The following is a 24,577-nucleotide window of genomic DNA, read 5'->3' as shown; positions in this document are numbered from 1 at the left end:
AGTGTGATGCAGTATCACTCCATCAATGTCATATGCCACAATGAACATCGCCTTCACATTACTCTGTCTAGGGCGCACTTTCTTTGGACGAGGAGAGCCAGGATGCTTCCACTCATTTGATTGTCGCTTCAAGTGCGGTTCGTATGAGCAAGCCTAAGTTTCATCCAGAGTGACGATCCTTCCAAGGAAGTCGTCACCTTCCCTCTGGTACCAGTCTAACAAGTCCTGTGCAATTGCATAACATTGCCATTGTTGCACCTCGGACATTGTATGGGGTACCCAACGCGCTGCAATTATGCGGTATCCAAGAATATTATGCAGAATGTGGAGCACAGTTTTGTGACATACGCCTACCTCAGCAGCTAATGCCCACGTAGCCCATCAGCAATCAACATCCAGCAAAGAAGCAAGAAACTGAATTGTGTGGTTGTCAACATGGGGTCGTCCTGAACAACGGCTGTCCTGAATGGCATCCCTCCCTTCACAGAACAATTTCACCCGTCTTGCCACTGTGTGCTATGGCAAAGCAGCATCACCACTTGCTTCTCACAGTCCCTGATAAAGAGTTTTGTGCACCATGACCTCATGCAACTTCAATTTTTATCCAAGAGTGTTGTTCTTGTTTCGCAAACATGTTGTTAGGGTGCTTGAACTGGACTCCTCAACTTCAAGACAATGCACAATGCAACTCAATGTAACACAACCAGAGCCACTCACTGCACTACTTCACCTGAACTTCTACTATCAGCTACAGATGGCGCTATGCCACCTGATGCACATCTTTCATGTTACAGCAGTGTTGCCACTATTTTTTATCCGACCCTTGTACAAGTGTATTAGTCAAGTGGCGGGTGGGGGTGTCAGGGCTGTGAGCACAGAGAAAATCAATGCAGTATGTATTTATGTTCATGGTTTGGTTGGATATGGGCTGATTCTATCGATTCCTTGTGAGTTCATTTGATGGTCCATGTACTTCAGTATCAACACTGAACATTCAGAATGTATATTCTCCATGCAAAGGACTCTGTAAGCTATTTTTCAAGTTATATGTAATACTTGTAGGTTAACTGGAGTCTGCAGGAAGCCATGTTTGTTGAAGTAAGAGCCTGCCTCGCAAAACTGGGTATCACAAGTTGGGGCAAAATAGGATATTTTTACATGCCTCTAATGTTCTAGTTTGTATTGTGTACTTCCAGATCATTAATTCTGTCTTTTTATTCTTGAAATGCCTACTGGCTTCACAACTTATATTGTTCAGATTATCCCCATTTATTTTGCTTGGATCCTGTAACCATTGCAATTTTGGCTTTTCTTTGGTCTAACAAGTTCTGAACATTCTTTGTCAAACCAGAGTTTAAGGTTCTTCACTTCATAATAACCTAGCCACTGAAGGGCTGGAATTTTTATATAACAGTTTCCCAGTCTCTACTAATATCCACATCATCTAAGTTTTCCAAAGCTACAAATCTACATGTATTTGAGATTTGAACCCGATACTCTTTTACCCTCTACCTCATTTAGTTCCTTGAGATTAAACCTCTCATTAGGAATCCTGTGCGTTGTATGTTTACTCACTGCTAGTCAGTCCCCAACTTTTGCCATGGTCAGTTTCACAGTCCGCTCCCCTTAACTTATGATCAGTGGTTTCAATTTATGTTTGAATAGTGTTTGAAATCCTTTTGTGTTACAGATAATTATTCAAGTTTTCATTGTTTTGGGAAAGGCGGGACAGAAATATAATTGGGTAAGAATGTCAAATTTAGGAAAATATGCTGTCACAACACTGTGAGTGGAAGACAATTATAGTCACTGTATTGTAAAGATACACCATTAGAAAATTGGAATTGATTATTTTCTTTCATGAGACAGGATCACACACAACAGCATCTACAGCTTGAGCTTATCATCATTTTCATGAGGGTCCGAAGGTGCTGCTTTGAATCAGAAAGAATTTACAAAAACTGGTTCATGTTGCCAGGTGATCCAGTATAAGGAAAATTGATGTGTTTCTGTTGTGACTGTAATATCCCTCAGGGTTTCAAAATGTAGCCCTGTATTTGCATTTCAAAATATTATTTTAATTTTGCAGTGCCTTGCAGCCCTGTTCGTCTCTTCAGCATAAGGGATGTCATTTTTGTAACCATTACTGAAGCTTTCAGAGTTCTTGTATTATGTGAGTACAGGAAGGACACAGTACACTGCACAAGGTTCATATTGTCAGGCCGTTTGAAGTACTATGTAAAATGTTTGATGGCCTGTCTCTTCTCGATTTTAAGAGATGCAAAGGACTTGATAAAGAGGAGGAGGCAAAATAATGACAGAAGTTCATCAAGTGATCGTCTTTGGTTCCACAGCCCCACATACAAACCCTTAATTGGTTTGAGATGAAAAAGGCAACAGCTGATGAACCACTCTGGGTGGCTTAACTAGTGGCACTACTCCAAATGAGGGAGTGACGTGGGATCCTGCTACTGCCAGCAGCAGTGGTCTCAGCCAGGAAGTTGAAGAGTAAGGATGTCATTAAGTTTGAATGGAGAGTGTAGATAAGGTTCTGCTACTGCAGCGAAACTGCAGCACCAGATGCACTAGGTCAAGGTGCTTGAGCTAGTGCAACAGGGTGTAGCCATTCTTACACTATTTGTATGTGGATTCTGAACTTTAATGTTATGAAAGTTTTAGTGCTTTACCATTTGAAGGGATAGTAAGGGCATGAGGAAATCATTTGTCTGTTCATGATAGGGAAAGGACAAAAAGGATTTTTTTAAGGATGCATGATGGACATTAGCAAAATTTAATAGCAAGACACCATCTTGACTCCCAATGCATACATTTCTAGCCCTAGTGACACATTACTATTGTTATTTTATTTTATTAAAGAACTTATTAAATTCGTACAGGTTCTGTGTTGCTGCATTTTTAACTGATAGCAAAGAGAATAATTGATAACACATTTAAGAGTCTATTTTCTCAACATGTAACTTGACATATATTATTCGGTCATTTGGTGGTCCACTACTGAAGAGCCGTGCAGACTCACTGGGCAAGTGGAATGAGTCCCCATCAGAATAGTACATGGAGCATCTCTCAACATAGCAATGAGTTGTACGTGAATATGACAGTTTCCTTTGTGCCAAGTCACCGTCTGCTGGTCCAACCTGCAGATATCACATCACCAATATGAGAATCAAAAGGATTCTTTCATGCATCATTCTTGCTTCCTTACATGTCTCTCATCCTCTCCAGATCTCCCTAAGTTTACTCAACCTAGGAAATCACTTTGCAGGGGGAAGCCATATTTCCTTTGCTCTGAGGGTAAAAGCTGATGATAGACCCCCCCACAAACTGTGACATCATGAGAAACACACATGGAAACATCCATGTCATGGACAGAGTCTGGGAGTCTGAAAATAATCCCCAGGATTCTCTTGCACTATGGGGCTTACAAAAAAAGGTAAAGCTATCCCTGTAACAGGCCATGAAGGCCCATAGGGTTGTGAGACGTCAAGGCTCCCACATTTTCTTTAGACAATGTGATCAAAGATGGCAGTGAGGTTGTCAGCTTATGTGCCGGCCGCCATTTACCCCCCAGGAAGATCCTGGTACTCATTTCTGCTAGAGGCTGAGTGGACCCTAAGGCCGGTAAGGGGAGGAAACACCACCTCATTGGGACTCAAACCCACGACCTTCTGGCTTGTAGCAGAGTGCCTCAACCAATGCTACCACATGCCCTTGCACTAAGGGGTCCACATATTAAACCATGTGGCCACTAGCAATGGATGTAACATATCACATTAAAAATACTTGACTGATGACCTCAGACAACAGTTTTCATTCTTGGTGATAAACAAAATCTAATACATTATTTTATATAATTTCAGTTTTCTGAATAAAAACTCTAAATCTGAGGGGCAATTTCTGGAACTGTGAATGTAACTCACGGTAAAAGTGTAGCGGAAGAGACGGGCACGTTTAGCTGGACCAAGAAGCAAGACACATCCAAATATATGGATATACCCTCGAAGTACGGCACCCAGATTCACTCGAAACAGTTCATCCATTGCAGACACAATCCAGTTCCCACTACATGGTGCAGTGAGGTTACCTAAGCTCATTTCCAAAACCTGAAACAAATCATGCCTTTACTTCCCATATTCCAGTACTCCTTTGTATTTGTAAACATCTGTCAATCTCATTCAGTATGCACACAATGGATATGCAACTCAAAAGATGTAGAATATATAACTACCTGCCTACAAGGCACAAAGTGGCTATGCCTAATCTGTAGGATAAGAGCAGCATATACATGCATACAAAGAGATATGGTGGGTTTCCACTGGGCTAGAGACTCTTGCACTCACATGCTCAGGTCCTTGAAGAAGGATGTCAGAATGTGAGAGCATCACATGGGACAGAATATCACGATGCTGACCCTTCCATTCACAGGGAGGCACCATTTTACAACGATAACTTCTATATGCACAATTTGCTTCATGTTCATCTTTGTAGAGGAGGCGAAGTGTGTCCATACATCCCATGTGAGCATTTCTACATGGATAGTGCAATTTGTCAGCAACCTGTTGAAAGAGAAGGTCTTAGTCTAATTCAAATATCTCTAAAAAATCCCCCACTGCAACAAATCTACTGTTCGCAAAGTTGTCAGCAATCAAATTCAGACTTCAGCTGATAAGAATTTAAAGTATAAGAACTACAATGAAACCCCTATTTAGTTCCCACATTTAGTGAAGTCCTGTATTTGGCGAATACTATGATGTGTATACATACTACTACGCAACGATTCAGTAAACACATTCCCACAAAGCACGTGTGTGCAACACAAGGATATCCATTACTAGGTAACAGACCAGTAAACATGCCTCCTCATTAAAACAGGCTGTTTTTTCTGTGGTGCATGTCAAGGGGTTATAAAAAGGGACAGTCAAAAGACAAGAGAAGAAAATATAAGAGGCTTAAACTTGGTGGTGATCAAGTTTATGACAGTTCAAATGACTAAGTTGTCGTTGTAGCATAAGATATGTAAGTGAGGCATGAGCTGCTCTGTAAAGCCTGTACTGACAGAGGACTTGTGTGCAGTCCAAAGGAAGAATTTTTGATAACATGTTATATGTGCAAAATATACGCTTGACAAAAGGTCGAGTGTATTCATAAGAGACAAACCCATCTTCTCGTCAGAGAGGATGTTACATAAGGACTATTACCGCAAGAGTTCAGTTGGAAAAAAAAGTCTCTGGTCATGACCCTCAAGGGGCCTGATGCCAAGATGAACTGATTGGCGGTAAACTGCCAGTCGTAAATTGACTCTGACTCTGACAAGAGGAGTATAGAACACTATTCAAGTCAAGTTTCGAGATGCCGGCCTGCAAGGATATGAGCTTTGGAGCAGAGGAGTTTTCAGAATTGGCAGCCGCAGAATAATGGCATGTAAGGATGTGAAAAGAATATGCCATGTGTGACTTGGACTAGTGAAGACTGAGAACGCTAGTGCATGTGTAATGGTGAACTGGAAAGTGTGTAGAAAGCTATAGCACTGCACTACTTGTAGTTCTGAGTGTATGAATGTATAAGGTGCAATAAATTCAATCCAAAAACCTGTCTTATAAGTCACCCATATATGTGACAATATTTTTTCTGGTCCCACCCGAAGTGCTGTATAAACAAAGAATTATTTTCCAGAATTTACTGATTTGATTTAGTAAATAATCTGCATTTAGTACAAAAAAACTTTTGACCCTCTAGCACTTGTACCTCAATTTGGTGCATCTGTGGTTAAAACAACTGATATTCAAGTTGTTTCTCTGCCACAAAATGTTAATGCACAACCACATCTTTAGCAACTGAAGTCTGAAGTTGACACTAAAATCACACAGACTAAAACTCAGACACACAGTTGACCCCACTTGAGTGCTTCAGGAGTCAGCTGATAATAAAAATAATTTAATAACAAAATACGCATGTACCAATTCATACAAACCTTTTCCATTGCAAGATTTCGTGACTCTGTGAAGCGAGAACGACATGTTGGACAGTTTGGTAACTTAGGTTTGCATGCAGAGCACACTAGATGTCCTCGGCGGCACTGGTGTATAGGCGGACCCATGTACTCCATGCAGACTGGACATTCCAGCAGTCCAATCAATCCTTGGTTCAGCAACTCATCATCATCTTTCATTCGCTTGCACCTGCAGTTAAGTGAAAACAAAAATGATGCATCTGAGTAGAATATTCATGATTCTGGGGGATCAATAAGTAGGGTACAAGTTGTTTTCCTGTTTCATGCAACACATTTGTTGGAATAGCTGAAACTTTGTATACCAAACAGTAATAAATACAAAACCCATAGATTTCAATATGAAGCACCAATGAAACAATTTTATTCCATGTCCTAATCAGAAATGGTTACACAAACATGCATGTGGACCTCTGCTCTTTTTCAGAAGTACAACATTTTTGGTCATGGACTTCTAATATATCAAAATAAGTCACCCAATTCAGTATCACAGTATTCAAAGCCATAAATCTTCATAGTTTTATCATAATTCTCAGCTTCCAATATAAAATGTACACACCAGAAATTCATTAGATGAAACAAAAAGTCCTTTTCATTTAACCTATGGGTTACAGCTTTGCATTTCAGTACAGTTCAATATATTACTGCCAATAGTTGCCAACAGGCTTCCATATTCTAACATGCAAAGTCATACCCTGGTGCACCACAGTATTCCTGAGGCTGGTTTGCTGGGCGCTTCTCAGGTGGTTCTAGCCGGACATCATCTACCATGATGATTTCTACTCCTTCCTCATCTGATGCAACTATGCCTGACGTGCTCTGGGGAAATTCATTTACAGCTGGTTCTTCAGCAACCACTGGCTGCATGCATCGCATACCAGAAGCATAAGAAACATTTGATGGCCCTGCTACTGACAAGACCTGCCACAACGAAACATAATATTCAATTTGGATTTTGTCCTATACCACTCTGCATCAATAGCAATGCTTTGTCAGCCTGTGAAAATAAAGTTCCCAAGACAAATAATGAAGAACTGGTGATAAACACAGCCAAATTTATGTAAGTCACTTAGCATTATAAAAGAGGAATCAAAGAGATAATCACAGGACAGACATGTTGATCACTTTTGATTGAATACTAGACTAACCTTTAAAATTTAAGTCAGAAATAAAGAAACTGAAATTGGACTATAAGGTTTGTTATTTCTGTTACTTCCACGTGGATCGAATGATAAGTGAGAATCAGTGTTCACTCCACTCCTGCTTTATTAAGACTGTGAAATTTCATACAGAAGTACGCCTTATATACTGTGGCGTCGCCCCGGGAAGGGGATCTGCGATGGTGACAGCCGCCTCAACACATACATGCTTGTAACCATAGTAACACATAATATAAAGCTACTGTTGTTACACATGTAACTATAGTTACACATAACAGTAAACATCACTTAGGTAACAAGAAATAACCTAGTTCTTAAATTGTTTACTATGATGTTGCGAACTCTAACATTATACTTCAGTATTTGAGAGTTGCCAACATAACAAGGTTTACATGTTCAATGGGGGTTCAATGTCAAATTCAACATGAGTAATTACCAGTTAAACAAAACCAATGAGGGTTACCACAAGTAAAGGGTTGAGAACACTATCCTTGGATTTCACTGAGAACTACTGTACCTGTATGTCTGAGGGATCCTCAGATGTACGAGGTACAATACGGGTAGCGCCTTCAGGAGTCAAACCTCGGACACTAGGCAACTGCCGAAATGTACTTTCATTGGATCTCACTTCTTTGTTGTGTCGGCTTTTCACTTTCTTCTGGATGTACCTATTAATAAATACAACAAAATCATTCATCAAGATTTAAGATCATACAAAACAATATTAGTCACAACGTTTACTTTCTACTTGTATACATACATACATACATACCAATCAGAGTTGAATCCTGTGGGTGCATCAGGATGAGAAGCTGCATCCATGCTGGCTGAAGTGCCAGTGCGATCATGTTGGCCAACTTGTGCCTGTGTTTGCATTGAAGATGCTGTGGGCAACAGTAGCAGAGCTCTCAGAGGAAAACAAATGTGAAAGAATCTCACATAATAATAATCATCATCATCATCATCATCATCACGGTTGCCACTTATGACACTGACGATAGCATTAGCTCTCAAGGAGTATGGATGTGTTTGTGGTATGCTCTGCCTGTGCTGTGATGGATGTGTGGCAGCTGAGTTCACCAAGGGATAGCAACAAGGATACACCTTTGCTCAATATGTGGTAAAGTGTTTCATGGAAATAAATTAATTGTTTGTGGGCCTTCTGACTCCTGTTTTATCTGAGCTGTCTACAATTCAGTAAGATGGAATGTGCATACAACAAAGATGCAAGAGTCTCCATATTCAACTGTGCCATCTGTGTGAAGACTTTACATTCCCGAAGGAATGATGACATGCATGTGAAACTGTTTGCTGTCAACACAGGATCAAGCTCCATGACCAACTGTCCAGATGGAGTATCACCACTTGTTGGCTCTCAACTACTGCTTGTTCAATATATTCACAGCTACCCTCCATATATGGCACCCATTTCCCTCACCCATAACATGCCATGCTGTAGTGACAAGGGACCCACTTTACATGGAAACTGTTTTCATCAACATATTATTATATTCTCAGGCTCCAAAGGTTCTACAATAAATTGCATCACAACCAATTTTCCTTCCTTGGATACTGTTAAAGTTTTATATGTTGCTTTAATTAGGTCAAAGTTTAAGTACACAATAATCTGACTATGGCAGATTCCAACAAACTTGAATATACACAAGAAATTTGCAAATTTGTGTCATAGTTGATTTTTCTCACAACCATGATTTATTTCTAGAAGGTTTAACATTTAGAACACCTTATTCCAGATGGCAGCATCTTGATGGTTTATTTTTTTCTAATACTTTTAAGGGGAACAGGAGCTGCCACTCATCAATACTGTTAGTCTTCGTGTACCCACTAGATTCATCAGGAAATTTCTACTGTAAAAAAAGAGTGTTAAGGGCCAATCCCTCAGCCAGGTGCACCAACTCCACTGATATTATGTGTCAGTTTATGTTCTTATTAGGAATGTGGTTCCTGTGGAAAATACCTTTCCTTTGAAAAATTGTGGTGAAAGTTTATTTTTTTTTTATTTTTTAAAATACCCCTTTATATTTATTACATATTTTAGTGTTTGCCTCTAATAGGCAAATACTGTTGGTAAGCACTCAAATTAACAGAATTATAATTACTGTTGCTGCTGCTGTTGTTCCTACCATCAATGCTGCCACCAGTTATGAACTGTTTGACTTTCTTAGCCCCTTCCTGCCAAAGGAATTGCGAAGGACTCCATCTCTGAGGCAGACTTGAGAGAGGGCCTACAGTTTAGCACAGGCTCTAAACCACAAATGTGGGAGGAGAGGCAAGGTATCTCTCATATCCACCAAGTGATCTTACACACGAGGGAAGAGGAAGTTTGAACAAGAATTATGAAGATATGTGGAGCACACATTCCACACTCTAGAACTGAGCCATAAAAGTAGGCAGCTTCACACTGTAACTGCTTTATTCTCAAAGACAAGACCCAGCACTTACTGGACAAGAGGTTAGGTGGGCTTAGGGGTTGGTCTGCAGGTAGCAACAAAGAAAAAGGTCCTTGATCCTTCTAGAAATTGAAGCCTAGGCATTAAATCCATATTTAATGACTTTACTGAATTATTCTAACTCAGTTACTGCAAAACGGGATTACATCCATTCATGATTACTGGGTCTTTGGACGTTGTGGATTACATACACATTATCGCTCTAGAGCAACGTTTTTCAACCGCTGGGCTGCGGCCCAGTACCGGGCCCTCGTCTTATAAAAAATATAATGTACTGTGCCGCAGTCTGACAAAGGTTGAGAACAGCTGCTCTAGAAAAAAACACACATCCATACTCAACCTGGTACAGCAGCAGTTCCTTGTTCACTGACACCAGACGTGCCTGCAGTGTTCATAACAGAGGAATCTGATGTCACAAACACTGATCGCTTTCTCGATGGGGGACTCAGCCTCTCCATACCTGACACAATTCTCCACCTACAGAAATACAAGGAACCACTGTCAGATATTGCTTTTTATGTTTTCACAAATGAAGCCAATGAGAAGAACATTCAGACCTTATTCAAGCATACAGCAGTCATAATTTTAAAATCAGAATCGATGAGTACCCTTTATTGCCATGGCACACCCATGGTCCAACTGGCTGTGTATCACACCACTGTCACTAAAATGCCCCTTTATTTTGAGCCAGCCTATAGCAGTTATGACACTATACTTTCTCCACTGCTCAATACAGACCTCCATAATGCTTTCCTACTCTGAGCTGTTCCTAAACATTGACCCTAGCAGGGTCATTTCTGGCCTAAGAGATCAGGTTCCTGTCACCCTTTGCTCATGTGATCATTGTCAATTCACTCTTGCTCAGGGTCTTGTCAGCTCTGAGACAGTGCAAATGAATGAATTACATGGAAGATGAAAATAACTGAACTTTATCTCATGTGTTTATGCTTAAAGATGGGGGGGCAGAGTGGGTGTGACGGAGGGCAGAACACCATCAGAACTTCCAATACACACACTGATCTGTGAATTCTACTGTATTTGTGGAAAGTAACCAAAGGGAACAAGAGTTTTCACACTACTAGGTTGGGGCAAGGTAACACAGAGCACTGACCTTTCTACTTTCGTTACACTAGGAGGCAAGAACACAACAGTACATTACTCTCAACAGGATATAATTTCTCTGACATAAAGTTGCAAATTTTGGGAAATTAAAATGAGGTACTAAACAAGATCTCATTCTGGACACTGACTCTGATAAAGCAGTATCTTCTGACTGTTAAAGTGAGCTTGATGAAGATATCAGGGGACAACAGTAATGTGACTGGTAGCCCCTGGAATCCTGGTGGTGTGTTGTGTTTCACTGCACTGTCAGTAAAACCATTCCTTACTTTTTAAGACCATCAGCATAATTTTCCATTGCTTAATGTTTTTATTAAAAAACTGACATGTTCCCATCTTTCTTTAAGTCACCTTCATGTGGTACCATGTTGGAAATGTTACCTAATTTCTATCACACCACTGTAATATACAAAAGTATATACAACAACTATTCGAAAAGTAACCTCTGTTTATTTTGTCAACTACTGTAGGAGTGGGGGAGAGCTTGCACATGCAAGGTAGTGTCACATGACTCACTGCCTTATAAACCATCACATAATTGTTCACCTAATGTTTGCTCTTGTCTCTGCAAAGTGAGTTATGATGAGTCCTGCCAGCTGCGAAAGTTGTGCTGTTATCCACTTTCTTCATACTAAAAACATGAGTGCTGTGGAAATCCATTATGAATTATGTGTGGAGGTTTAAGGCCAAAATCTAATGAGTGAAGGAACTATAAGACAATGATGCAGAATGTTCAAAGATGGGCAAACAAATGTACATGATGAAGAGTGAAGTGGTTAGCAATCTGTGGTGAGTGATGATCTTGTTCAGAGTGTTGAATAAAAAATTTGTTAAAGACAGCTTTCACAATTTCAGAACTCTCATGCAAATTTCCACAAATTTCACACACTGTTCTCTATGAGATTATCACAATGACGCTATGCTATCACAAGTTTTGTGCAAGATGGGTTTCAAAACATTCACAGGTGCACACAAAACACAGAGAATGGCTTGAGCTTTAGTAGACTTTTTAGAGTGATACCACAAAGATGGAGGTCAATTTCTCAATTGCATCATACAACAGATGATGAAACCTGGATTTCATTTGTAAATATTGAAACCAAAGGGCAGTCAAATCAGTGGATGCACACACATTCACCAAACAGGCTGTATAAGTTTAAACAAACATTGTCTGACAGAAAGCTGATGGCAACTGTTTTCTCAGACAGGAAAGGAGTGCTGATGGTGGAATTCATGCACCAACGCACCACAATAACATCAGCTGTGTATTGTGCAAAACTAAGTAAAATCTGCATAGGGCCATTCAGAACAAAAGGCATGCAGCACTCCTCCTTGACATTGTGTCTGTATACAGCTGCTCACACTCAAGCACTGCTGAAGCATTTCAACTGGAAGGTCACTGACCACCCTCCTTACAGCCCTGATCTTGCTCTGAGCAACTACCACCTGTTTACCTACTTGAAGAACTGTTTGGAATCACAGCCCTTCAACAATAATGAGTTGATGGAAGGTGTCAAAATGTGGCTGAGCTCACAGGCGGCAGAATTTATTTACACGCGCTTACAAAAACTTATTCCTCAACAGAAGTGCCTCAATTCTGACAGTGATTGTGTTGACAAGTAGCTTAAGTATGTCCATATTTTTATATAATTTTTTCCTCATTGCTTGTTCTGTTAACAGCTCACTAGAGGTTACTTTCTGAATAGCCATCATATTGTGATGTGTTGCGCTATGCAGGACACCCCTGCCCCCGCCATCGGTGACATAACACTTTCGGAGCGTTGCCGTTGCTACGGTAATAAGCCAGTCAACACCCCGCCTCTCCCCACGGTGACGTAACACGGGATGCCGCCGTTGCTACACAGCAGTAAACAACTCCCGAGAGCAATGCTAGCTCCACGGCAGCAGACAATAGTGGTGCCTATTACATGGCTGTTTTCTGTGTTGTCCGGAACGGGGCTAAATAAGGAGCAGTGAAGACTATTCAAGCAGTTCTCAAGTTCCCAAGGCAGCAGTTACAAGTCAGCCAGCAGTGAGTCAGTCACCAGTTAATTGCAGTCCAGTATTTGTGATACTGCCAATGGCAGTAAAGTTGAATCTGTAAATTGTGTGATTGTAAGAGTGAATGTGCAATAAAATTCGCTATATCCAGTAAGGCTTGAAGTAATTTGTCATGTTATACACCCAACACGTGACGATATATACATAACATATAAATATATGAAAACTCCTTGTCTTTGGCCTATCCCTATCAAGAACAATTAAATTACTTCCTCATGCAAATACTATTCCCTTGGAATGTAAGGCACTAAAACATTAAAGTTCAGAATTCAAACAATTAGTGTGAGAATGATTTCACCCTGTAGCACTAGCTCAACTGCCATGACCTATTACATCTGGCACTGCAGCTCTGAGTAACTGTCATGCACTTTCACTGCAGTAGCAGAACCTTATCTACACTCTCCATACAAACTTAATGACATCCATACCCTTCAACTTCCTGGCTGAGACCACTGCTGATGGCAGTAGCAGGATCCCGTGTCCCTCCCTCGTCTGGAGTAGTGCCACTAGTTAAGCCAAAGCGGCTGGAGGAGGGAGTGTTCACATTCATGCTATAATCCACTGCAGGCCCTATGTGGTTCAGCAACCGCTGCTTTTTTTGTCTCCAACCAGTTAAGGGATTGTATGTGGTGCTATGGAACCAAAGACGATCATTTGTTGAACTTAGGTCATTGTTTGCCTCCCTTTCTGCATAGTCGTGATGCAAAAGATGGCTGAAGTGGTTAGTAGACATTCCTGTGCCCATATCAAGTCCTTCACGTCTCTTAAAATAGAAAAGAGGCAGGCCATTAAAAATTTTACATAGTACTTGAAACAGCCAAAAAATATGAACCTTGTACAATGTGCTGCTTCCTTCCTGTACTCACAAAATACATAAACTCTGGAAGCTTTGATAATGCTTACAAAAATTATATCCCTTATCATGAACAGACTACACAGAGCAACAAGGCACTGCAAAATTAAAATAACAGTATTTTAAAATGCAAATACAGGACTACAGTTTGAAACCCTGGGGGCTACTACAGTCACAACAGAAACACATCACTTTCCCTTATACTGAGCCGCCTGGCAACATGAACCAGTTTTTGTAAATTCTTTCTGATTCAAATCAGCACCTTCGGACCCTCATGAAAATGATAATAAGCTCAAGCCGTATAGGTGGTAAAATGCTGTTGTGCATGATCCTGTCTCATGAAAGCAAATAATCAATTCCAATTTTCTATAATATCTTTATAATACACTGAACAGGAATTTACGTATCTTCTACTCAGTGTTGAGACACAGCTGCAGTACTCAGTGACATCTGTGTAATTATACTGGCGAAATCAAAACAGATATTTTTGATTACTTTCAGACACACTTTGCATTTCTGCAATGAATTCAAATTTGGTAATATATTAGGTTAATTCTGTGTCTAATAAACATAAATTTAACACAAATTCTGTGAGTAATTTGATGTATGGGGCAACATAGGTAAGCATTCTAACAGTGTACAAGTGTGTCCTGCAATTTGAAATAAAAACAAATGGTCAACAAAAATAAATTAAATAAACTATTCAGTTATGTATCAAAAGGAATGTCACAAGTGAGAGACATGGCTACACAGGCTGGATCTAAGACTACTGGAGTATTTTACATTACCTTTGGTTCCCCTGGTGGATCAAACATGAAGCTGTAAGAATTCAGCGAATGAAAAACTGACGGTTCTCTTGACTGTTTACTCTGACCAGTAGCACTGACAGGAGTATGTTGCTCCCTGTGTGCAGCATTAGAAGAAGATGAGCCACTCACCACTGCAGTAGGCGCAAAAGGTTGATAATTACGGGCTGAGTTCATTCCTGTGCCCATGTCTGAATCTGCATCAATAATACAGAACACAACACATGAAGATTTGAACATATTTACCACGTATGTAATGCGGTTTACCTCTTCACCACAGGAAGGTGACTGAAGAGTATGATTCTCTGGCTTGCAACACTGTGTAGCTCAGTACATGGCCACCAAAGTTCCTCTGAAATGTCAGTGGACTTCTACAGAACCACAGAGTGTTATCTATCCATTTAATTTCCAAAATACTGAAGATCAGCAAAGCAAGAATTATGAGTTATGCCATCTGAAATCTGGTCTCTCACTTTGATGGATGAACATAAATTACAAGTGTTTGCAAACAGCAGACATGCAAATATTTTGACCTAAGGATGAAATGAATACAAGTTATTATATAACAAGAACTTTGTGATTTATACATTTACCTACTTCTGTTGAAGGATGGTGTTATGATGGGTCAAACATGCAGCTAAGATGGGAAAGATCAGGAATGATTAAGAATTTTGGCAGAGAAATCTACTGGGACTGTCCACTTTGAAAACCAAGAAAAGATGGTAGGATAACAATATGATGGATTTTAGGAAATTAGGTTGAGAAATGTGAAATGTATCAAACTAGCTTATGATTATCATCCATTGCTGAGCTCTGGTATTAACAGTTCTGAATCCCTGGGTTCTACTATCTTCATGTAAATTGGGTAATGATGTCTGTTTTTTTCTGAAACTGATGCGATATTGAAAAGAAAGACTGTATATCCTTTACCAGTATAAAATTATTCATGTGAAACATAGTGTCAGATAATGTGTTGAGTGGATTTAGGTAACTGACTGGAAGATTTAACTTGTACAGTTAATTCTCGATTATCCGAGGGCAGATTAACCGGTTTCTGGCTTAACAGGGGCTTTTTTGAGGCTTATATGTTGTTTAATATTCATTCACTTTTGTTTCACATGGTGAGTTGTAACACTATTTTTGCACTAGTGTGAACCGAGCTCTGCATTCTTTGGTCCCGTTATGCTAACACAATGTTCTAGTGTAGGGGTGAAAGAATGCAAGGATCTGTGGAAACTTTCAAGGACAGATACACCGCCCCAGTTGGTCTCTTTGTATCGATCTTCAAGTGTGTTAGCAAAATGTCAGGGTGTAAAACGAAGAATGTTGTGTTAAGTATTCAATAGAAACTCGTGTGACCCGGGCTTCGAAATGTTAAGCGGTGACGAAACCGTAAGTTCAGTGGGGGTGCAGCCAGAAGAGCGGGAAGAAAGTGAGAATGAGGAAGAGGTGGACAGTGCTGCTAGTAAGAAAATATCACATGGTGCTGCTCTTAATCATTTGGAATCCTTACTAGACTATCTTGAGAGTGAAGAGAACAGTTTCTTAGGTGACAAGCTAATATTACGTAGGTTTCGTACGGATATCCATAAAAAGGAAAATGCTGTGAAAAAGCAAACGACAATATTAATTTTTTTTAAGTGTTAAGTGTGAATATTCGTAAAAAGTGTTGGATGTTGTTGAACACTGTGATTGAAATAACTAATTCACACTTCAGTATAATGTAAAAAAACTATTAAATAGGCCATGAGATGACATAAAAATGAGGTTGAGTAAATTTAAATACAGGTAGGCCTATAGTATTATGAAGGTACAGTATTAGAGTACTACTTTAATAACATCTGTCTTAACCGGGTTTTTGATTAATCGCGATTTCCATGCCCACCATTATCCCAGATAATCGAGAGTTGACTGTATTAGGAAATAATATAAAGGAGTGACCCATACTTGGTTTCAATGCCAATATGACTATTCCTTCTCTTTAGGTTGCAGGGTCTGAGCTACCTCTCCATATGGATTTATACATGGACATTGGAAACTTCCTGCCCATAGGTGGAAAGTGAAAGAACATTAAGTTACAGATGTCATCACTGTCAGGGTACATGCTGTGAGGAGTTTGCCGACACTGGAAGAATTATACAGCTTTAAGACTTAGTTTATGGAAAAGAGTTGTGTATTTTCTGTAACAATTGTTAACAGCGGATCGTAACAGTCCAAACTGCAGAAAAAAAAAGAAAGAAGACCTGAGTACATCGTAATCACACTGCTAAAACAAGTACCCCTTATACAGAGAAACAAGACCAAAATCCAAGCATTGAACATGAAATATTTTAGAGATGAGTGGTCAGCTTCATGTCCCTGCCACTTCAACACCCCCATCCCTGCAAGATGCCCACTGGATAAGAGGCTCAGTGGGTTCTAGACCAGTTTAGATACTGTGGATGAAAGAAAAATCTCTTGCCCTTGCTGGGAATCAAACCCCAATTCCTGGGCCATTCAGCCCGTAGCTTGTGCTATATTTAATCCAAAAACATGTGTTGATATTTAAATTCTGTTAACAAAGTAAGTATAGAACTCTGTAAGAAATATAACAGTATATGACAACACACATAGTTTTGCTAACATGCTCAAGTAGTACATGGTTCCAGATTAATAAAACCTGCACATGGGGAAACACTTTCTTAATTTATGGAATATTAATGCAATTAAACACATTTAAACAGTTGCAAGTAAGCTATGATCATTCGTACAATCTGGCAAGTGTGATCCTCCCACGTAATGCTTCCAAAGTTGTGTTCTGTTCTCTAAACTCATAATGTCTGCAAGAGAAGGAAATTACTACATATTAAATGCTATGCATGACTGACACACATTGTCTATAGGGAATGCTTCACAACTACATTCTTAAATCAGACTGTCACACAGCACAAATTAATTCAAAACGAAATAATATAACTTGAAACCTGTATGGATAATCACTGGCTGTAAGGATGGTCACTGGAATTAATACAAACCATTCTTCTCTATTTGTTCACCTCACCTGCCACCAAATTATTTTCCTATTTCCAATGATATAGTACAGGTAAAAGGTACAGCTGTCCTAATTTAAGCACCATGCCATTAACATATATCAGTATGAGGGGGGTGGAGGTATAGCTCCACCATCCTTAACCTATGCACTAGACAGAGGTGAGTGGTCAGCTTCACGTCTGGTATCCAGTGGATTGGAGGCTGGTTTGGATGCTATGAGGAAGGGAAAAACCTCTTGCCCCTACCTCAGCTGCCCAGCCTGTACCAACTAAGCTTATGGTACTCTGCTCAAATGGCCAATTCAATCTACTATTCTTCATGTTATACCTCTGAGACAGAACAGCTCAATCAGTAAAGTGCCTGGCAACAAAATGAGTGCGGTCTGATTATAAAAAGGAAGAAGGAAGGATGGAAGAGTTTCCTCTCCATAAAGAGACTCTTACACTCGTCTACTTAACCTCAAGCATGCTCATAGCAAACTGCTACGGCACAGGGGTATCTTACTTTTTACTTCATGATGTAGTACCCTATATTTTGCACTATACAACATCATCATCATCATCCCATAATACCAGAGTTTGCATACATATCGTACATTATTTATTCATAACGTATCAAACTTCACNGGGGGGGGGGGGTCAGGCATATGAGGTATGCACATTCCGCTACTGAATCAGCATACAAGAAAACAATTTTACTCACCTGAACTCCATTCGGATGAATCAGAGTCACCAGCTGGTTCAATAATTCTCCTCCATTTATCATTTGTCATTTTTCGATGACGTGGCCGTTCTGGGGGTTGCATATTCAAATGCTCGATAAGAAACCTAAACAAGTAAGAAAGACTTTACTCGGAAGAGTAAACGCCCGTATTATTAAGTCACATTTCCATATAAGACGCGAGGCATTCTGAAACTATAAGAATTATTTGTTCAGGCAATTAATTTCACATTAAAAGCATCAACAATAATTAAAGGTAAAAGTGTCCCTGTGCTTAACTATATAAGCACTACGCCATGAAGACGTATAGGGGAGTAGACATATAAATTCACATTTTCTTGCTCGGCATTAGCTTCATCATCCACAATTATACGTTTCTAAAAACTATGGCCATTTACAATTTCCCAAATTCTGCATTCTTACCAAAAAGTACTTCTTCCTGCACTTACCTTTCTCAAAACAATTAGAACTTCAGTAACTGCTCATAGCGCAAACAGGAAGAAATCACACGACCAAATAAAACAAACCTGAACTTAAACTCAACTCCAGAACCTCCAGAATGAACGCACATGACCAACCTCGACCATTGTCCAATCCGTCCAATCTCACCGATCTCACCTACCACAGGTCAGCCCCTTGAAACTCCCATGTTGGCCACCATGACACCACAGTGTATTGCTGCTGCCATCTCTACGCAACCTACATTAACTAAATTTAACATGGCCGACAGGGCCGAGAGCACAATCGGTAAGAAGGTAACATAGTAAATATTTTGAGTGCTCCCCCCCCCCCGACATGCTTTGTTCGCTATTATAGCAATAAATACTTTTACAACCAGATCTCTTGTACTGCAGAGGTTTTCCCCCACCCCAACCTATTTCTATTTTTGAACTGTGTTCAGTATCACTAGTCAAGGAGGATGAGGTTGGCAGGGCATGTAGCATGAATGAGGGAGACAAGGAATGCACATAGGGTATTGGTGGGAAAACCAGAAGGAAAGAGACTGCTGGGAATACCTAGGTGTAGGTGGGTGGACAATATTAAAATGGATCTTAGAGAGACAGGATGGGATGGTATGGATTGGATTGATCTCGCTCAGGATAGGGACCAGTGGTGGGCTCTTGTGAACACAGTAATGAACGTTCGGGTTCAACAAAATGGTCTGAAATTCTTGAGTAGCTGCAAAATTGGTGGTGCCTCAAGAAGGGCTCAGCTCGATGAGTAAGTATGTAAATAAGTAATCAGTCATGCATCTTTGTTTTCTTGCTGATATATCTGTGGTAGAAATCAACCATTTTATATATTACAGACATTACTGAGTTACATATGAATTTAACATGATGTTGCTCATGTTAGTTACATGTAGTGGATGTTATTTTCAGTGAAGTAATACAGATGGTTGTGTTGAAGTCGCTGTGCTCCTTTAAATTTTTGTTTATTCATGTTGTATAAATTAAATTCAACGCTAACATTAGAAAGCCTTGTAAGTGTGAGGATCCAAGCAGAGATCTACCATAACTGGCACAACAACAACGATGATGATAACAAGAACTGCGTTTAAGTCCTGACAAGAATATTGTAAATAATTCTTGCTAACATAATGCCATTGACTCTGGGGACTTATTCGCTTAGTGGGGGGTGGAGTCCAACTGGGTCCACTCGGCAGGGAGGCCACTGATTGGCCTATTGTACCTGCCCCGGGTGATTATGATGATGGAGAATTTGGTGGAATGAAGATTGGCAGGGGAAACCGAAGTACTCTGAGAAAACCCACCCCAGCACCACTCTGTCCACCACAAATCCCATTTGACCAGACCCGGGTCAAACCCAGGGCGCCACGGTGGGAAGTCAGCAACTATCCGTTTGAGCTATGGCACGGCTTACTCTGGGGACTTACCTTATAGCTAAGGTCTGAACACAAGCTAACAGTAAGTGTTGCCTTATGCAGTGGTAACAATGCAGTTAAAGAAAATTCTCAAAATGTATTGGTAACGACAGTGACGTCTTGGAAGCTGTAACCAATCCTCTGTCTAATTAAATGTTTTAACTTATTCTGGCTTGAACATTGCAGTTTAAGGAATTAATGGAATCAAATGTGTTAGTGGGTATTTCATTGGATTTTGTTAAATGCATCTGAGAAAATGAGTAATGATTTAATTATAAGTTCAGCTTGTCAAACTGCACGTATGTAAGTTCCTAGGTTGACACATTTATACTAGCAGCAACTTTGCTGCAGACTTACCTTATCTGAAGTACACTAGCAGTTTGCAGTAAAGAAACTGTTAACAGATCGTCTAGATATGAACAGAGAATTGCACCTTCAGCAACACAGGAAAATTATTATGTGCTTGAAATATGTTCTGAAAGAGACATTTCTTGCCTTGTCACATTGTGTTACTATTTGACCTATGCCAGATTTTGTACTCTGGACAAAGAACTGATGAACTACCTAACAAAAATAGTGTTAGTATGTGGAAGAGGGAGCAGATTCCTTGCCCCATGAACTATACATACATGATTCTTTTACCCATGCATATGAAGTTCAGGACATTTTTAAGTTTTGTAAGATTTAGTAGGGCTTGTGCCATAACAGTGTATAACTAGATGCAGCATAAGGGCATGGAAAGTTGTGGCTGAAGTTCTTAGAAATGGAATCCTCAGATTTTCAACTTTAACTCTAATGCCATGCTTCTGATTTACCACCATGATACACTGTCAACTGCGTGCATCTCCACATAAAGAAATGTAACAGTTTTAAGTTCCTTCCCACCACGCCACCAGAGTTAGAGCCCAGGGCAGGTCATGAGGGATTTATGGTGGACAAAGTGGCACTGGGCCGGTTTTCTCTGAATACTTCAGTTTCCCTTACCAATTCCCATTCCACCGACTGTTCCACATTCATCATCATATATCATCCGAGGCTGATACAATGGGCCAATTAGTAACCGACATACCAAGTGGACTCACCCCACCCCAAGAAACTGAAGAAAAAAAAACAGTTTTAAATTGGATGACAGCGTGGGCCAAGCCACTGGTCCACCTCTTTCTATCCATCTTCCTTCATATTCTTCATTCAGAAATTCTGATACTGCTTTGCCAAAATGTAAAGGTGCTCCACCATGTTGTAGCCACATTTGTCTTTATGTTACAAGAGGAAAATCCTCTAATTTATTTTCCAAAAAAATTCCTGTAATGTGGAACTGTTAGAAATGTCCCTCAACAACGTGGTCCAATGAGGCTAACTCATGTGGATTTTAGTGTTATTATTATTATTATTATTATTATTATTATGTGGATTATTCCTACTGTCTCTCTGGATATTATTCTTTAATAATGCTTGAAATAAGCTTTCTTTATGTTATTATTACAGTTACACCTTCAAGAATACGGGTTATTGAGTTTGTTTGAGATGCAAAATAACTATGATCACCCAGTACATCTCTTCCCCTTCCATTTACCTAAGTTAACACTACTGGTGTTGAAATCTTCCTACATATTTTTGATTTAACCCTACTGTCCCAGGATCTCAAGATAGCTCATTTAGTATACGACTCAAGTACAAGCTGGACAACCAAGGAATCTGCTGGATTCCCGGTAGGAAAAGGGAATTTTTTACCTCACATTTTCCAGACCAGCTCTGGAGTCTACCCAGCCTCCTGCTCAGTGTGTACGAAAACCCAGTATCTATGTCTCTTCTTCCATAATTAAATAGGCCAGGGCAGGAAAGCAACCCTGACTCACCCTCATTTCATGGGTGTTTATTTAAGCATAGGGTTAATTTTACCTTTACCTTTACCTTTACCCTTTGCTCCTCTTAATACAGTACAACATAGTAAAATTATTAAGGGCTCTGCCCATTTTAACATAATAAAATAATTTAAAATTTAAATTCATAGAAATTATCTGACCTGTGGGATGTCTAATCCGGTGGCATGGCGAGACAAGCACATAAAACTACAACAAATGTTTATTGCTGTTAGAATAAACATTACAGACAAGGAGGGAAGCAGAGCATGTCTGATGAATACCAGTAAAAAATCCCTTCATAGTGGGCTAGCCTGAGCTAATGACGTCAGTGATAGTTGTCCCTGAAAATGGCCGTTTGTCGGAAGAGGGGCGCACCTGCAGGATGCAGGGTGAAGCTCTCATCGCTGCTGGCTAGCCAGCGCTAGTTATTTCCAATCTACATAATTATGTTCATTTATTTTTTTAGCGCTTTGGTTTTACAGAAAATAATGTGTATGTAAAAACATGTTATAGGCTGCCAATTTGTTTTCTCTCAAGAGACATGATATATTTTCTTAGTTGGTTATGCAATGACACTGTCAGTATCAATGATATAAAGCATCAAATAACTGGATGATTAATGATTTGTAAGAAAATCACCACACCCTTCTCAATGTATTACCCACTGTTCGCTATATGGCTGCTCCTCAAGCTCTAAAGGAAGCATGCAGCAGTAGTGATGAAGGTATAGGGAAATTTCTTAATAATAATAAGAGTGACAGGGTATTAGAAATCCAGTGACAGAACTTCCCATAAATTTCTTTGAACTTTGTGAAAACAGGGCTGCTGCAACAAGTAGAAGATGACTGTGTAAACGTTGACCTCTACTGTCTAGGAAGAGAGGATTTCAATCTCCCGCTACTATGGTGCTTATGACCAGACTAACTTGGGAACAATGGTATCCTAATCAGTGCAACACTGGACCCATGCATGCATAATAGTTATGTTGCACAGATGATAAATGTTATGGCCTGCCACATATCTTTGTTAAGGAATATTTTACACTCTGCTTACATTATAGGCTGAAGACAACTTTGCTGTGGTCCATCTTGAAATGTTACTATTCAGTGTTTCTGTTATGCTTAGTGGTACTTCCTGGTGGTTTATTTTATGGCATCAGTATTTCAGACTAAACAGTGCTGAATAATGAATTAGAAATAAGTTAAATGGAAGTGGTTGTGGCTTTTCATGATACTATTCTGACATTTAGGCTACCAATTGGGACTGAGGAAACCCACAAGAACATAAAGTCAGGATAGCCAGTGCATGACCATAATTCAAATTGAGCGCCTCCAAAATAGAGGTCTAGAGAGTTATCATTACGTAATCACATTATTGTTATGCTACGTTACGTGTGGGGACACCAAGCAAAATGCATTTGAAAGAAGGAGGGGTCAATGTTGCAGTAAGATTAATTTCAAATTATAATTTTTACACATTATAATTAATTTGCAAATGTTATATTTATAAATGATAATGATAATGTAAAGGTTGCTTTATGTAGTCCTGTTAACAATACAACAAAGACTGCATCTTCTGCTTGCTGGGACATCTGTTTCTATGCTCATGATCTCAAGTTCTAGTGGTTCCCGTCATGATTCCACAAAAAACATATTGCCATCAGCACAATTTTGTTATAAGAACATAAATGTGCTGATGACAGTGTAGTGTACAAAGTTAGGGGTTAATTTTCAACTAATGAACCCTCTTGCCTTTAAATATCTGAACAAGACAGACATTTAATATTATCAAATTAGTTATAATTAATTATGTTTTGAGAAAACCTGGTAACATTTACATCCATTTTGGTGTTATATGATCCATGTCATGAACAATCACTTCTCTAAAAACAAGTGAACAGATCTTAAATGGACATTAGTCTTAATATATAGAAAAGCCATAATGCAGATTTACAAAACTCATATTGTGACTGTAAGGCATAAATATGGATTGAAGAAGACGAGAGTCCATAACTTATAACACTTTGTACTCTTTAAAAAAATATAGGCATAAATATTTCCTGAGGCACTCTTCCTTGCAATGTAAGCACAGTCCAGTCCACTCAAAATGTGCCTCATGTCTCCTATATGACTAGTTAGATGTACTGACCAGTGACAAACACTAGAGGAAGTTTCTTTCAGCCACGGTGAGAATGATTCATCTTCAGTATGCACAAACACTCACTCAACTAACAAATGTGTGTAAGATGCTCAGAGAGAGCAGCCAAAGGGATGTTCTCACAAGTCCCAACATGAAGCATATATGTAAAACATTCTCTTGCTTCAAGAATCTGATGAGAGAGAAACCTCAAGACAAGTTCCCTCATCTGTGTTCCTGCTACAAGAGGTATGGAAATGCTTCCTCATCATCACTGGATTCCTGGCTGGACGGTGGTGTATCAAGCTGGGGAAGACCCAGGTCCAAATACTCCTGCACACCAAACACAATAAGTCAGCACTCTAAGAGACATTAACACTAACATAGTGTCTCAAGCAATGAATAAATGTAATGAAATTAGCTATATTTCCTTACCAATTCAGAACATC

The 24,577-nt window shown here is 39.6% G+C and overlaps 2 protein-coding genes across 3 annotated transcripts in view; both read right to left on the bottom strand.

Annotated features, from left to right (window-relative positions):
• Nucleotides 1-2,837: 2,837 nt before the first annotated feature.
• Nucleotides 2,838-18,862, bottom strand: LOC111872741. Its single transcript, XM_023866908.2, has 12 exons — nt 18,695-18,862; nt 18,228-18,352; nt 14,478-14,692; nt 13,265-13,599; nt 9,997-10,133; nt 7,958-8,069; nt 7,703-7,853; nt 6,720-6,946; nt 5,990-6,197; nt 4,359-4,574; nt 3,939-4,121; nt 2,838-3,155 (listed from the first exon to the last, which is right to left on the bottom strand). The coding sequence occupies exons 2-12, from the start codon at nt 18,328-18,330 to the stop codon at nt 2,952-2,954; spliced, it is 2,091 nt and encodes a 696-aa protein (XP_023722676.1). The 5' UTR covers nt 18,331-18,352; nt 18,695-18,862; the 3' UTR covers nt 2,838-2,951.
• A 3,567-nt stretch (nt 18,863-22,429) lies between these two features.
• Nucleotides 22,430-24,577, bottom strand: part of LOC111872649 (fibroblast growth factor receptor 3) — a 91,891-nt gene continuing 89,743 nt past the window's right edge. For both annotated transcript variants that reach the window (XM_023866741.2, XM_023866747.2), the window contains exon 20: nt 22,430-24,461. In XM_023866741.2, the coding sequence (XP_023722509.1) occupies nt 24,369-24,461 (93 nt within the window). In that variant the 3' untranslated portion in view covers nt 22,430-24,368. The remainder of the gene's footprint in view (nt 24,462-24,577) is intronic.

Source organism: Cryptotermes secundus, unplaced genomic scaffold (genome assembly GCF_002891405.2).
Source record: "Cryptotermes secundus unplaced genomic scaffold, Csec_1.0 scaffold1013, whole genome shotgun sequence".
Taxonomy (NCBI): Eukaryota; Metazoa; Arthropoda; class Insecta; order Blattodea; family Kalotermitidae; genus Cryptotermes; species Cryptotermes secundus.
Note: the sequence above shows the minus strand (reverse complement) of the source record. Positions and strands in the feature narration are given on the sequence as shown.